At 36.0% G+C, this 15,129-nt stretch overlaps 1 protein-coding gene across 1 annotated transcript; it reads left to right on the plus strand.

Annotated features, from left to right (window-relative positions):
- The first annotated feature begins 1,726 nt into the window (after positions 1–1,726).
- LOC131636757 (lysine-specific demethylase REF6) lies at positions 1,727–10,505 on the plus strand. Its single transcript, XM_058907354.1, has 7 exons — positions 1,727–2,849; positions 3,253–3,331; positions 3,941–4,008; positions 4,126–4,276; positions 4,990–5,684; positions 7,165–7,746; positions 8,060–10,505. The coding sequence occupies exons 1-7, from the start codon at positions 2,045–2,047 to the stop codon at positions 10,309–10,311; spliced, it is 4,632 nt and encodes a 1,543-aa protein (XP_058763337.1). The 5' UTR covers positions 1,727–2,044; the 3' UTR covers positions 10,312–10,505.
- Positions 10,506–15,129: the final 4,624 nt, after the last annotated feature.

Raw genomic sequence — 15,129 nt, forward strand, 5'->3', positions numbered from 1 at the left:
CTCAGAGAATTGAGTACCTGAATCCTCAGGGGGCTGAGAAATAAAGTTCATAGGGTTTGGTACCAGGATAGGTGCCGCGGGAACAACCAAAGGATCTTTTGGTACCACCTCCTCAACCACAGTATCGCACTTGTCGGCCACAACGTCATTAGGCTTTGATTTCGGAACATAAGAAACTTTGGTCTTAGGAACTTGAGGTCCGACTTGCTTCTGCAGTAATTTACAATCTTGCACAGCATGTCCTAGCTTCCTGCAATGCTCACAAAACTGAGGAATGTTTTCATATTCGATATCTGCAAAAAAAGCAAAACCAGCACGTTCTACCAACACATTATGGTTCAGAGGCTTAGTCAAATCCATGTCTATAAGTACCCTAACATACTGCCCAAAAGTTCGGTCGATACGTGATTTGGACGACGCCGCATCGATGCAAATGGGAGTCCCTACGCAGCTGGCAATAGCAAAGAGGATTCTCGGCCTCCAGTACTCCTGAGATAAACCAAAAAACCTGACCCATACCTGCGCCGAAGTGTTACTTTGCAAAGAAGGATTGAAGTCTTTGGTCCAAGCAAAAAGCTTCAAAGACCCAGGATGAAGATTGATAGCACCAGATGCCCGAACTCTTCTCATATCTTCAATGCTCGCAAAGGTAAACTCGTAGTAACCTTTACCCAGAGACAACACTCCCCAGTTCTTTACTTCAGGCCAGAGAAGAATCAGCTTTTCTTTGAGAGCTAGCACCGTTAGCGGAGATGATCCTTTTGGCCAAAGCACTCTGCCATGGAGATTGTTTTTACATTCTGCTATACCAGCTTCATATTCCTCCTCTGGGATTGTAATGGAGGGGCGATCCCCTTTTATGACCGGATTTGGGAGTTGTGAAAGAGGAATGTCACAGACACCTTGAAAAACCTGAGCAAATGATTTGGGGCTATGAGCTAAGGGTTTGGAAGTTTGGGGTTTCATCCCCGTCGGGGAAGAGAGGACTTGAAGAGAAGAAGGTTGCTTTGAACATGGAGGAGAAACAACAAAATCAACTCTGGCTTCTGGGAAAAGGTCAAGGATTTCCATAGTTTCCAATTTGTGGTGTTACTCAAGAACAACGGTTCATTCCCTAAAAATCGCCGCCATCGCAGGTTTCAGCGCGTGAGTCATTTCTCACCGTTTCTAATATTGTCAAGAAACATCGTATCAATTACTCTCCTCTTATATTTTGATTCATCTTCTCACCTAATTAAGCTATATTCTATTAATAAAATATTTTTAATTATTAAAATTTATTCATATTTTTAAGTAAAACTATCAAAGAGGATACTTCCGCTAAATATTTTTTTTAAAAAGTAATTAATCTTTCTTTATCAACAGTAATTTTTTTTAGTTGATATAAAGTAATTATTCTTCTTTAAAAAGTAGTGTACATGGTTAATCCGTCGTTAATTAGGACCCAAACTGAACATGCAAAGACGTAATATGAAAAAGAAGAGAATAAACATATTCCGAACCAAGCGGCATAAGAACCCAAGGTCAGTGATACATGCGAAAGTAACACCCACCGTTTTTTCTCAAATTATTATCATTAAAATAAATATCATATATTATCCACAAATAACATAACGCCAACTCATACAAATTTCTATATTCTTTAAAAAAACAAAAAACAAAAATGGCAATTTAGTAAATAACAACACAAACAACGTCCATTTTTGTCCTAAAACTCCAAAAACAAACCCCACAAAAAAACCCCACTCACTCTCACACACTCACTCCTCTGCCACCGTTTTTCCCTTTCACCTCCTCTGTAACAACATCGTAAACAGAACAACCAAACAAGTAACAACCTCAATCCACACATTATTAAAATCAAATTCTAAACCCAAAGAAACTCTCACTCTTTTTTTAATTTTTTAAAAATATCCCAAAAGATAACTAAAAAAAAGCTAAGAATGGAATCTGAAGACTCTGTTAGGCTCTGTTTGGGAACCAAAAACAGAGCAACTTAATTGAATGAGCAATAATTCATTTTAGCAACTCCAAAATCACTACAATGGCGAATTCTGAAGAGGTTTTCCCATGGCTAAAATCGCTTCCAGTAGCACCAGAGTATCGACCAACTTTAGCAGAGTTTCAAGATCCAATAGCTTACATTTTCAAGATCGAAAAAGAAGCATCCAAATATGGAATCTGCAAGATTATTCCACCGGTTCCACCATGTCCTAAGAAAACCGCTATTTCTAACCTGAACCGGTGTCAACCCCGGTTCACAACACGTCAACAACAGATCGGATTCTGTCCACGGCGGCCTCAGCCGGTTCGACGACCGGTCTGGCATAGTGGTAACCACTACTCGTTTCGCGAATTCGAAGCTAAGGCGAAGTCGTTTGAGAAAAGTTACTTCAAAAAGGGGAAGAAACTTGGTCAGTTTTCTCCTCTGGAAGTTGAAGCTATGTACTGGAAAGCTACTGCGGATAAGCCTTTTTGTGTGGAGTATGCGAACGACATGCCTGGTTCTGCTTTTGGGGAAGTGAACGACGGTGGTTACGGTGGTTTTGGGGGAGATGGTTTTTTAACGGTGGGTGAAACGGGTTGGAATATGAGAGGGGTTTCGAGGGCAAATGGGTCTTTGTTGAAGTTTATGAAGGAAGAGATACCTGGTGTTACTTCTCCTATGGTTTATGTTGCTATGTTGTTTAGTTGGTTTGCTTGGCATGTGGAGGATCATGATTTGCATAGCTTGAATTATCTTCATATGGGGGCTTCTAAGACTTGGTATGGTGTTCCTAGAGAGGCTGCTGTTGCTTTTGAGGATGTTGTTAGAGTTCATGGCTATGGAGGAGAGGTTAACCCTCTTGGTTAGTTAATCATTGCTTTTATTACTTGTTAATCAATCAAAATGCTTAATTCTAAATGCAAACAGGACAGGACAGGACATCAAGACTAGTTTAAGAAAATAATGTAATTGCACGTGTCCAGAGCCATCTTAACTTTTCGGAGGCCCTGTTTGTTAGTCATGATTTAACTTTGACAAAACAATTAGGGGCTCTATTGTGCAATGGCTTAAGTGTAACAAATAATAGTCTTAAGAAAATAATGTAGCTGCACGCGTCGAATCACTGTCAGTGTCAGTACCGAGCACCTCACTGATATGAAGTGTTGGTAGTACGTAGCTAAATGCTAATGCTCTATTGTACTTGATTGAGTGCATTTTTGTTGTTTTTATGGGAAACTTATGGGGGTTTTGTTTTCTGATGCTAGTTACTTTTGCTATTCTTGGGGAGAAAACTACAGTGATGTCTCCTGAAGTATTTGTTCAGGCAGGTGTTCCATGTTGCAGGTACTAGATTTTGGGATTTTTTTCTATGATATCAATTTTTGTCTTCGGCGGTGCTGTTTTATTTTGTTTTATAGAGAAATAATTTCAAGTTTAAGTTATGTGGAAGTACTGTTGCAAACTTGCAATGCATGGTCTTGTTGGATATCTAACCTGAGACAAAAGGTTCAGCTGCATTGTTTTTTACAATGTGGGTTAGCTATTTTCCCTGGGGATTATTTGTTTGGTTACTTGATTGGTTACATTGTCTTCCGGATAATCTGGCAGTAATTTATTTGAAGGTTTTGGTTGAAAGAACGAAACCATAATTTTGTATCTGTAAGGGTTTTATGCTGCTCTGTTGTGATCTTATAGATTTGCTTTAGGCTAGGGACTTGTTTATGGCTTCTCTCCAGTGCCTTACTAGAGAAGTTTCAAAGGGTCTGCCTTTCTTATATGCAAGGAGACTTGACAGGCTTGCTTCATTGTGTCTGTTCTGTTTCACTTTTTGTTTCTGTATCTGTTTTGGTGGATGTTATATCCTCATACTTGTACTCTCTCTTTCTCTCTCTGTATTTATATTGAGAATTTGCATTTGTATCTCAAGTTTAATATCCAACTCCATTGAATCAGGTTAGTGCAAAATGCTGGGGAGTTTGTTGTGACATTTCCAAGAGCCTATCACACAGGATTCAATCACGGTGAGACAACAAAACGGCAAAAGCACGTTTCTTGTTTTTCTTTGTGGCTATGGGGTGTACTTTGGATAATTGTTTCTGTCAATAGTTGAATGTTTCTATACCTTTGGATGCACACAGGTTTTAATTGTGGAGAGGCAGCTAACATTGCAACACCTGAATGGTTGACCGTTGCTAAAGATGCTGCCATTAGGAGGGCTTCAATTAATTATCCTCCCATGGTTTCACATTTCCAGTTACTTTATGACCTTGGTCTTGCTATGTGTTCTAGGTTTGTCTCTCCTCACTGGTGTCTCTTTCCTCATTGGTCCCGACCTATGAAGTACAATCATCACTAGAACTAGGTGTATCCTTGTGTCCGACACTTGTGTATGACACCTGTTAGATAACTCAGAAATGTGTCCCAATTTTTTTCTCTCTGCTTTAACACTCATTGGATCGGTGTCCAACATCTAAATGATACTCGTACGACAAGTGTGTAACAACTTAGACATGTGTGCCAAAAAAATGTATTTATTTTCTTTGATTTGACACGCCTTATACACTCTTAGGACACATCTTTGGCACATCTACAAGGTTTAAAGATATGTCGAAACAATGAGAAGTTAAAACATTAAAATTTGATAACATTTTTAGATTTTTTTTATGGCAGATGGATAAATAAACCGCTCAATTTAGATGCATGATTCTCAATTTAGATCTTTTATAAATAATATGATTATTTTATTTAATTGGAAAAAATAAATTAATATATATGTATAAGAGTAGGGGTCCTATGGTTTTTTACATTAGCTGTGTCAAAATGTCCGTTCTGTGTTGGAGTCGGCGCTTCATAGGTCCCGACTTAGTTTAGTAGATTGCTGCAATTATAAGAAATATTTCATCTACGTTATAGTTTATATTGATGCACAGGTTTATAAAATGTTGATTAATCATACTGGATATAACCCGACATATATGTATAACTTCTGTTTGCCCATACAGAATCCCTGGAGACATCAGCGTCGGACCAAGAAGTTCTCGACTTAAAGATAAAAAGAAGGGTGTAGGACAAACGGTAATTAAAGAACTATTTGCACAGGATGTGTTACAGAATAATGATCTGCTGCATGCCCTCGGCAAAGGATCTTCTGTAGTACTCCTTCCTCGTAGCTCTTCTGACTTCTCTGTTTACTCAAAATTACGCGTTGGATCTCAACAACAAAAGGTTGACACTGATTTTTCACTCAATGTGTGCAATTCTGAGGGAACGAATTCCTCAAAAAAATCCATTTCAGATGATCTAGTGTTCAACAGGAATCATGGAATCAAAAAAGTAAAAGGTTTTTCTTCTGTAAAAGAAAAATTCACTACCTTGTGTGAAAGGAACAGGGTTTGTTCATTTAGTGCAAATGGTGACATATGCACTTCAAGTTCTAAAACATTGCAAAGAGACACCGAAAAAGATACAAGTCAAGGAGATGGGTTAACAGACCAAAGACTATTCTCATGTGTCACATGTGGAATATTAAGTTTTTCTTGTGTTGCTATTGTACAGCCTAAAGAACCAGCAGCTAGATACCTTATGTCAGTTGATTGTAACTTCTTCAATGATTGGATAGTGGGTTCTGGAGTAACTAGAAATAAGTTTACTGCTTCCCATGAAGATGCAAACATTTCCAAGCAGAGCACATATACAGGCATGTTCTATTTATTTGGTTTTGGTTTTTGGTTCAGTTTCATATAGTAGTGAAAAGTTGTTGTTCTGGGATTTTCCACATTTTATCGTTAATTTGACCCCACACTTTTTTTTACAAGACAGCCTATCTACTTTATATAGTCAAGAGTTGAGCAGTAGGGAGTAGGTTGAACGGGAGACATTTCCCATAATTTACCAATCAAGAGAGAAACAAATAATTTTTTGTTTTTCTCCTGGGCTCTTGATAGGAAATCGTTCTTATCCCAGATATTAGACTAAGGACAGATTTAGGATAGAATTACAGAGAAATGTATGGCAAGTAATTGCACTTGGCCCACAATACCCTGCCTTGGCCCGAAGGGAGGGGGAAACACATAAGTCGTGATATCCTGTTCGTATACACGTAGTCAAGGACTTACTGAATTTAATATGCTATAGGGTACTATTCTTGTTTCAAAACTGGTGTAACCCATTCTCCAAGATCTGTGGTCATTGGGGTAAATTTGCATCCCTCAATACTGATATATTCTTTTGTTGATCCGAAGGCTCAAGGGTGAGGACCCTTAACCGTTTCTATTATTTCAGTCCTTCCCTAAAAACCCACATATTGATAAAAATATAAGTAGAGAATGTTTTTAACTCCTTCACTGATTTGTTCACTAAACCAACTTGCTTGACAACTAGATTGAGTTTGAAAGAAAGAGTCCAGGATTAATGTTCATCAACAGAGGCAGTCATATTTCAGTTTCTCCCAATTGATACTGGGATTTAATTCATTCAACGCCTTTAACTATTGTCAATTCATTCTTTCCGTTGAGATCTAAGCAAGTCATCAGACCTATGATTTTAAGTCCCCTAAATTGTGAATGCGGTTCTGCTTGAGACACCTAGGCCTAGCCAATTGGATCATCCTTGGTGAAGGCGGTTGTTCGTACTTGACAATGTCAGTTGAAAGAACTGTGAATGCTAAAGTTTCTTGAAAAAATGAAGGGTGATGTGGCTTTTGCTGACACTAGGATCTCTGTCACTGCAGTGCGAAATGCTTGATTGTAATGTCTTCATTTATTTCCTTTTACGTAAAAACTAATCTTTCCTTTTGCCAAAAGGCTTGATAGGAACATAAAATTAGCCAAAGATTAGTAGCATAGTTGGGACCCAGAAGGCCTGTACGGGTCCTATGGGCGCTTTTGTAAACCAGGGAGACAATTGAGCTGATAAGTTGTATGTTTAGGTTTTTAATGTAGAATTTTAGTGAGTTCTTACCATGTTATTATTTATGTAAAGAGAGAGAAAGAGAGAGCAGCTATAACTAATGTATATATTATGCCAAACCTTTATGGTGTGAATGAGAAAAGAAGAAGTTTGGTTGTATCTTATCTACTTTTAATTTTATCTCCCAAAAGTTTTCTGTATATAAGTTGTCTGTTTCAATCTTCCTTGGCCAAGGTTAAACTAGTGACATATTTTGTCCCATCATGCAGGATGGACAAAACAGAATGCCAGAAATGATTTATACGATGTTCCTGTTGAATCTGTTGAACAACAGACACAAATTGCTGATCAAAGTCATATGGAAGCTTCAAATGCTGTAACAGAAAACACGGCTCTTGCATTGTTGGCTATAGCATATGGAAATTTATCCGATTCCGAGGAAGAGGATCAAAGTGACTCAGATATTGCAGTTGATGGTGATGATTTAAACACGACGAACCCTCCATTAAGAAGTAAATCCCAGGAGAGACCTTGTTTGCCTTCTCAATTCCAAGATTGCCATGCTAGCCCAGTAACTATTAATAATTATGAGAGTTATATGCATAAGAAAGTCGAGCGCATTATGAGCCCTTTTGATCATTCTACCTTGAATTGTTCCGAGGATACTCTTACTGAAATGCCTTTGTTGGGCAAGACAGTGATTCCCATTGACAATAAAAATCTATCATCAGTGCCACCATCTGATGAAGATGCGTCTAGGATGCATGTCTTCTGTCTAGAGCATGCTGCAGAAGCAGAGCAGCAACTTCGCCCAATTGGAGGAGCGCATATATTGCTCCTATGTCATCCAGGTTTGGCAATTCATTAAATACGATTTCCACTTAAGTTAGTGTGCATGTTTTTAGATATTATTAGAAATACTAAAATCCATGCACATATCAACATATCAATAATGTTTATTTATGATTTAAAGCAACATTTATATATAATTTTGTCATGCATTCGTAGTAATTGGTATTTATCGCCCAATTGCTACAAATTAACTTTTGACCTTGTCAGCATGTTTTGCATCCGTAGAGGATCGTAATTACTACCGTTTATACTTTATTGTTACTGGTATTCCTTTCCTTCCTAATAATTATTGATTTATACTGATTTCTACAGATTATCCGAAGATAGAGGCTGAAGCGAAGTTTGTGGCAGAAGAAACAGGGATTGATTATAAGTGGAAGAATACTGTATACAGGCATGCCAACAGGGAAGACGAGGAGAGGATTCAATTAGCTCTGGATAGTGAGGAAGCTATTTCTGGCAATAGTGACTGGGCTGTAAAGTTGGGAATCAATCTCTTTTATAGTGCCAATCTTAGCCGGTCTCCACTTTATAGTAAGCAGATGCCTTACAATTCTGTTCTGTATTATGCATTTGGTTGTAGCTCTCCGGTAAGCTCGCCCGCCGAGCCCAGTGTCTGTCAGAGAAGGACAAATAGGCTGAAAAAGGTAGTTGCTGGAAAGTGGTGCGGAAAAGTTTGGATGTCGAATCAGGTCCATCCCCTTTTAGCAAAAAGAGAGCTTGATGACTTTGAGAATGAGAAAAGCATACAACTGTGGCCATTAGTCGATGAGAACAATGAGAGACCAGAACGTTCACACAAAAGTAATACTACGAATAGAAAATATGGTCGGAAAAGGAAAGTGGCCGCAGAGAGTGAAGGAGATTGGGAAGGAAGTTTTTCTGAGGGGGATTGGCTTTCTGATAATTCAATTGAAGATAAATGCAATCAATCTCAAAGGAGGATTCTTGCAAGTAAGCGAACCAGGCATATTGAGGGACATGGCACTGCTTCAGAAGGGGATTATTCTCCTTTGCAGCTCCATAACATGCTTAAAAGCAAGCATACAAAATGCATGGAAAGTGATGCAGTTTCAGATGATTCGCTAGATGATAATACCCGCATACAACCTTGGAGGAATGCTATTTCGAAGAAAGCTAAATCTATTGACAGCGATATGGTTTCAGATGATACCATGGATTATGATTCTGATTGGCCACATAAGGAAGAGCTTAGTGACACGCAAAATGCCATATCAGAGGATTCATTGGGTGTTGGTTCTCTTCAACGGTATAGGAAGACTCCTAAAAGCAAGTATGACCAATCCACTGTTGAAGATGTGATTTCTGATGACCAAACAGAGGTTTATATTCAGAAGCAAAAACGCAGGGTATCTAAAAGCAGGCAACCCAAATATCTAATGGAAGAAGATGCAGTGAGATCTGATGATCAACTGGGGCACTGCATGCTGAAGCAACAGAAGAGGAGTCCTAAAAGCTGGCAGGACAATTACCCTGTTGAAGAGGATACTATATCTGATGACGAACCTGAATGCCGTTCTCGCAAGTATCAAAGAAGGGTTCCAAAAGACAAACAAGCCAAACCCATCGTTGGGGAAGATGTAACATGTGATGACCAGTTGGAGTGTCACATTCAGAAGCCCCGAAGAAGTATGCGAAGGAGCAAGAAAAATAAATATAGTGATGAAGAAAATATGGATGACTCTGCTGAAAGTGATTCTCATGTGCTGCATAAAACTCCTAAAAGGAAGCAAGCTAAATTCTCAAATGAAAACGATATAAACTCAGATGATCAGATGGAGGATGATTGTCATCAGCCACAAATGAGACCTCTTCGACGTAAGCAAACTAAATCACAAACTCTTCAACAAATGAAACAAGCTAACTCGTCTTGTGTGAGAAGCAAGCCATCTCGGCCTGTGAAACGTGATGCTCATTTGCTAACAAAATCAAAGGCTCCTCGGAAAATGAAGCAACAGCCTCTTGCGTGGAACGATCAATCAGTTAACTCCAAAGATGAAACTTCACAAATTGAAGACAATGAAACTAGAAGACCTCCCAGCATGCGCATTAGGAAAAGAGTCCAAAAAATTCAGAATGAATCCGAGGAGGAAACAAAAGAAAAAGAAACCAAAAAGAAAAAAGTGAAGACTGCAATAACTTCAAAGGTTTCAACTGGCCGTGTCATAGAGAAGGATGAGGAAGGAGAATACCAGTGTGACATTGAAGGGTGCACCATGAGTTTTTACTCTAAACAGGAGTTGATGCATCATAAGAAAAATATATGTCCTGTGAAAGGGTGTGGAAAGAAGTTTTTCTCACACAAATATCTGGTGCATCACCGCCGAGTTCATGAGGATGATCGCCCACTAAAGTGTCCTTGGAAGGGATGCAAGATGGCTTTCAAGTGGTCATGGGCTCGGACCGAACATATTCGAGTCCACACTGGTGCTCGTCCATATGTGTGTGCTGAGCCGGGGTGTGAACAAACGTTCAGATTTGTTTCTGATTTCAGTCGTCATAAGCGAAAAACTGGTCATTCAGTAAAGAAAACTCGTAAATAGCAAGTCCAAGTGTAATAAACATTGTTACTAGCATTGTTTGATAAATTTATGAATCTATTGTTTAACTGACAGGATAGGATTAGGTTTTGACAACATCTTAGGATATCCCTGTAATTGCAATTTGGAGTAACTGTTAACTCTGATTCTAATGTTTTATTTTTATTTATTACAATCAAAGCAAACAATTGTTTGGATATTATTTATCATATCATATTCTTGTACACACTCATCAGATGAAAAGGTAAAGGGCCATAAAAAGAACTCAATTTTTTTTATTTGAACTTGCTCTTATTGACGTAACAATCCCTGCACTAGAGAGGATTAGTGATATTTGTCATCCTCTTGATGAGCATGATAATGAGCTGCTACCTTTCATGATTTTAAGAATTTAAAAGTGATTTATTTCAAATGCATGCTTACAAGTCTCCAAATTTTGGTAGTTTTAAATCCTGTTTTTTAGAAGGATTTGGAACTTGTGCACTCCACATATTTTCACATATTGTTGTTCTTAACTAGGAAGATGTATTCTCACATGTTCTTTCACAATTTGTGTATTATAATTTTGTGCCAACAGCCATTTTTCAATCTCAAGTTGTTTGGCGAAAACCACCATAAGTTGGTTGGCAATAAATTTTTCTTTTCAATAGTTTTAAATATAAGCAAAAAGTCTTTTCTAATGATGATATCCAATGTCACTATTCTAAATATAGCATGCTTTTGTTTTTCTTCATATTCCAAAGAAAAAAAGTAGAGGTAATATTCGAAAGATGTATTTGGACAATTTTTTTAATGGGTGAACTATTTCTATAAATCTCCTGAATAAACTTAAAGAAAAGTTGTTGTTTGCGACTTAAAAGAAGATGGAAAGAGATGACTTTTCAAAAAAGAATTTTAAAAAGATATAGAAAATTCTTTAATATTTTTTGAAAAATAATTTTATGTAGAATGATAAAAAATATTTATGATTAATATATTTTAAAATTTTAAAATACTATAACATCATAGATTATATTTGAACAATTTGTCAAAATTCTAGAAAACCTTTCAAACCTCTCGTGTAATTCAATTTAATATTTCTTACTGATCTTCACAGGTTAGAATCGGTGGGCCAGCTACAACGGCGTGATCTTTGGAGGTGGTTGAGAAAAAAATGAGTTGTACCTGCAAGACACTCCAATGCCAAAGTAAGAACCAGAGCAAAGGTACAACAGAAAGTATAGGTTTGAGAGAGAAATGTTCAATGCCTTGCCCTCTCTGAGGTGAGTGTCATTAATAAGTTCTCCTTAGCGTGTGGTTATTGGTCACGATATTTTGGGTTGGACGCGATTCTTAGGCCTAAAATGTAGGCGACGATTGGATCTGTCCTCATCCAGTCAGGCAAGGCGAACTAGCCATTAGCAAGGACAGGAGTACTGTCGTGATCGAATGATACAACTTTGTGGAGGAACCATCATTCACGTGTGTTCGGCTAACGGATAGAGGGGGACAACGTCCTCTGCTTGTCCTAGCGCGTGAGCCAATGCTTATTGGACCGTTTTCCACTTATGAGTGGATTGGACCAATTCTGATAATTAGGCTAGTCCAGAACACTTACAAATTAAAAAAAAATCTAATAAATAAAAATAAATTCTTCCAAATCTTCTCTATAAAACATTTCATTATTTTCACTTAGAAATAGAGACATTAAAGTATATAATTCATATATCAAACAATTTTTTTAGCTTTATTCAATTAGTTAATTGGAATTTAATATAAAATTATATGCAAACACTTGTTACTAACTACATGGTACAATTCATATATTAATTTTTTTTGTCATTAATGAATTAATTAGTTAATTTAAATTTAATATAAAATTAAATACAAACAAATTTTTGTTAGTAAAAACATGGTTCAGATTAATAATTTAAAAATAAAATAAAATCAATGTTAAAATAAAAATAACTATAATACAAGCCCAATTGGTATTTCACTACCACAAAAAAATATATTTCACTATTTTGGAATAATGATTTCACCACAAATGATATGACCGTGATAATAAACTGGATAGCCCTCTACTTTTTATCACAGTTGAAATATCCAACCATAGTAAAAAGTGAAAAGATCATGGATTTGATATCCAATAAAATTATTTTGACGTTTTTCAAATGGCGCATATCACAATCTTTCTACCACGGTTGTTGTGTATAATTGAGGTGATAAATATACGTTTCCACACGGTTGAAAGAACCAACCGTCGTGAGAAATATGTTGTTTTTTTATTATATGTTTTTTATTTTACATAAATCTTATTACTATAACCAATATTTTTGTGAATCAGAATATATACGTAGAACACAACAACAATACATTTATGAATCAAAACTAAAATGTGTGCACCCCTTATATAATGACTCATCGTTATCACTACATAAAGTATCATACTTGTGAGCTTTCCTAAAATAATCTTCTTCAGTATTACATATCATATCTTCTAGTTGATCATCCATATCTATATCAACTTTATGTCTTTGTGACGCTGCAGTTTGGTTTTTATCCACTTTACCGTGTCACGTCCATGTTGAATAATTTTGACTAATTTTATCACAACATAGGTGATTGAATATCGATTTTTTTTTAATATTCCTTTTATATAACACAAGGACAATAAAAAATTTCATTGTTGTCATAACCTTTTTTTTTTCTGCGAATTCAATAACTATTTTCTCACACACCGAATTTAATACTTTTCATCCAACTATGATCAATAATACATTCTAAAATTTATATCAAATGCTTAAAAAATCACACATCTTGAATTTAAACTTTGCTAAGTATAAAATTTTTACTAAGTTACATTTCTTAAGCAAAACATTGTTAAGCCACAACAATACAACAACTACAACAACATATAACATTCTCAACAATACCAAAACACAAAAACAATCTCAATCCCACTCTCAATCACAACAACATATAACAGTAAAACATTTGCTAAGTTACAACAACTATACAACACCACCAACAACAACACAAAAACAACAACATGCAACATTAAAACTCTAGAGTTTAAGTACTAAACAACAACAACAACATTAAAGTAATATGAATAGTGGTGAATTTTTCATGTACCGTAAAGGTGAAGAGAAGAGTCAAAGAATGATTTCCGTGATCCCTTATTTTGAGTTTCGACTTTCCTTTCTTTGATTCGTACTGAATATGATGGAGGTTAATGAAAAAAATGAGATTACTGAATATGGGTTTTCGTTAGGGAGATGTTTTGTTCTTAAAGGTTTTCGCTAGGGCATATTGTTCAGTTATGAGGGAAATAACTCTAACTTTTTATGTTTTAATTTAAAAGAAATACATTTCGCCACGATTACTAACCGTGGGAAAAGGTTCTACATATTTGTTTATATAAAGGCTTAACACGTTCATTTCCCTTTTCATTAAACCTAACATATTCAACCTTAATACTTTACCTTCCATTCTTGTTGTGTTGTTTTATCACAAGCCTTGAAAATTTAGCCTTTGAAAATACTATATAGGGGTGTTCGCGGGCCAATTTGATTCGATTTTGAAAGAATTCGATGCCCAAACCAATCAAAAACATATAGAATGATTTGAATTGGATTTGCATATTTTTTCGATAAAGCCCAAACCGAACCAAACCAAAAAAATTACAGATTGATTTGTGTTGAATTGATCTGGTTCATTGAAAATAAATATACAATAATATTCTTTAATATTTAATTTACAACAATTTATTTTTTATAACAATATAAAATTCCTAATTTTTTTCATTTTTCCATATATGTTATCAATGTAAAAAATAAAGTTTAATTTTTTTTTATGAAGTGGAATATCTTTTTATGATAATGATGATACAAATCATATGAAATAATATGGTTGGTTCAGATACACGGGCTTGTAAGTGGAATTTTGAAAATCCGTTGTTCAAACTGATTAACATCAGATTTTATTGGTTTGGTTCAATTTTTACCCGAACTAAAAAAATTCTCAACATATTCCGATTTTCCCAGACCAATGAACACTCATATATACTAAAATAGTATATTAAAAATCTTGATTTGAGGATTAATGTCAAGTTGCACTTTATCAAGTAAACACTATGCTTGAACCCTGGGATTGATCTTCAACGCCAAAATTTTCAAGATAGTAAAAATGAATGAAGATTTGCAACATAAAAGTCTTTTAAAAATGAATGAAAAACTAAACTGTATGCGTAGAGATCGAAGCGTGTCCTTAAGAGAAACATTTCCTCACTGTTGGAAAATCTGACTGCGGTGAAATGTAATTTAATTTTGATTTAAAAAAAACGCCATATTTCCCCCGGTTGAAAATCTAAGGGGTGAGATTAGTGTATTTGGGGCACAATATATACGAAAGGTAACAACTCAAGACATTGAACGCCTACTATAAATGGGAAGCCACATGATTTTCCTTATATGTCAGAGAGCATTGATTGTATGCATTAGGAATGGAAAATTGTCATGTTGCATTGAAAGGGCAATATGTTCGAGGTGATCATGATAAATCGACCGTAATTTTGAAAGAGTGGCTTCACAAGACTTATGGATTTGACACATTTTTTGGAGTAGCGGGTTCTAAAAATGATGTCAATGTGTTAAACAATCTCATGTCTTCAATGATGTTTTCCAATGGCGAGCTCTTAGGGCCAATTGTACAAACAATTTTACTAAATACAACAAGAGTTATTATCTATCAAATATAATTTATTATGATGGCTACATTTATCAAAATCATTTCAAGGCCACAAGGGGATAAGAGAAAAGTGTTAGCACAACATCAAGA

Source organism: Vicia villosa, linkage group LG1 (genome assembly GCF_029867415.1).
Source record: "Vicia villosa cultivar HV-30 ecotype Madison, WI linkage group LG1, Vvil1.0, whole genome shotgun sequence".
Classification (NCBI taxonomy): domain Eukaryota; kingdom Viridiplantae; phylum Streptophyta; class Magnoliopsida; order Fabales; family Fabaceae; genus Vicia; species Vicia villosa.

Excerpts from the sequence above, each read along its gene's own strand:
- LOC131636757 (XM_058907354.1), top strand. The coding sequence starts at position 2,045 with ATGGCGAATTCTGAAGAGGTTTTCCCATGGCTAAAATCGCTTCCAGTA. Across the intron at positions 2,850-3,252 it reads AGGAGAGGTTAACCCTCTTG|TTACTTTTGCTATTCTTGGG; the intron begins GTTAGTTAATCA and ends TTCTGATGCTAG. Across the intron at positions 7,747-8,059 it reads ATTGCTCCTATGTCATCCAG|ATTATCCGAAGATAGAGGCT; the intron begins GTTTGGCAATTC and ends TGATTTCTACAG.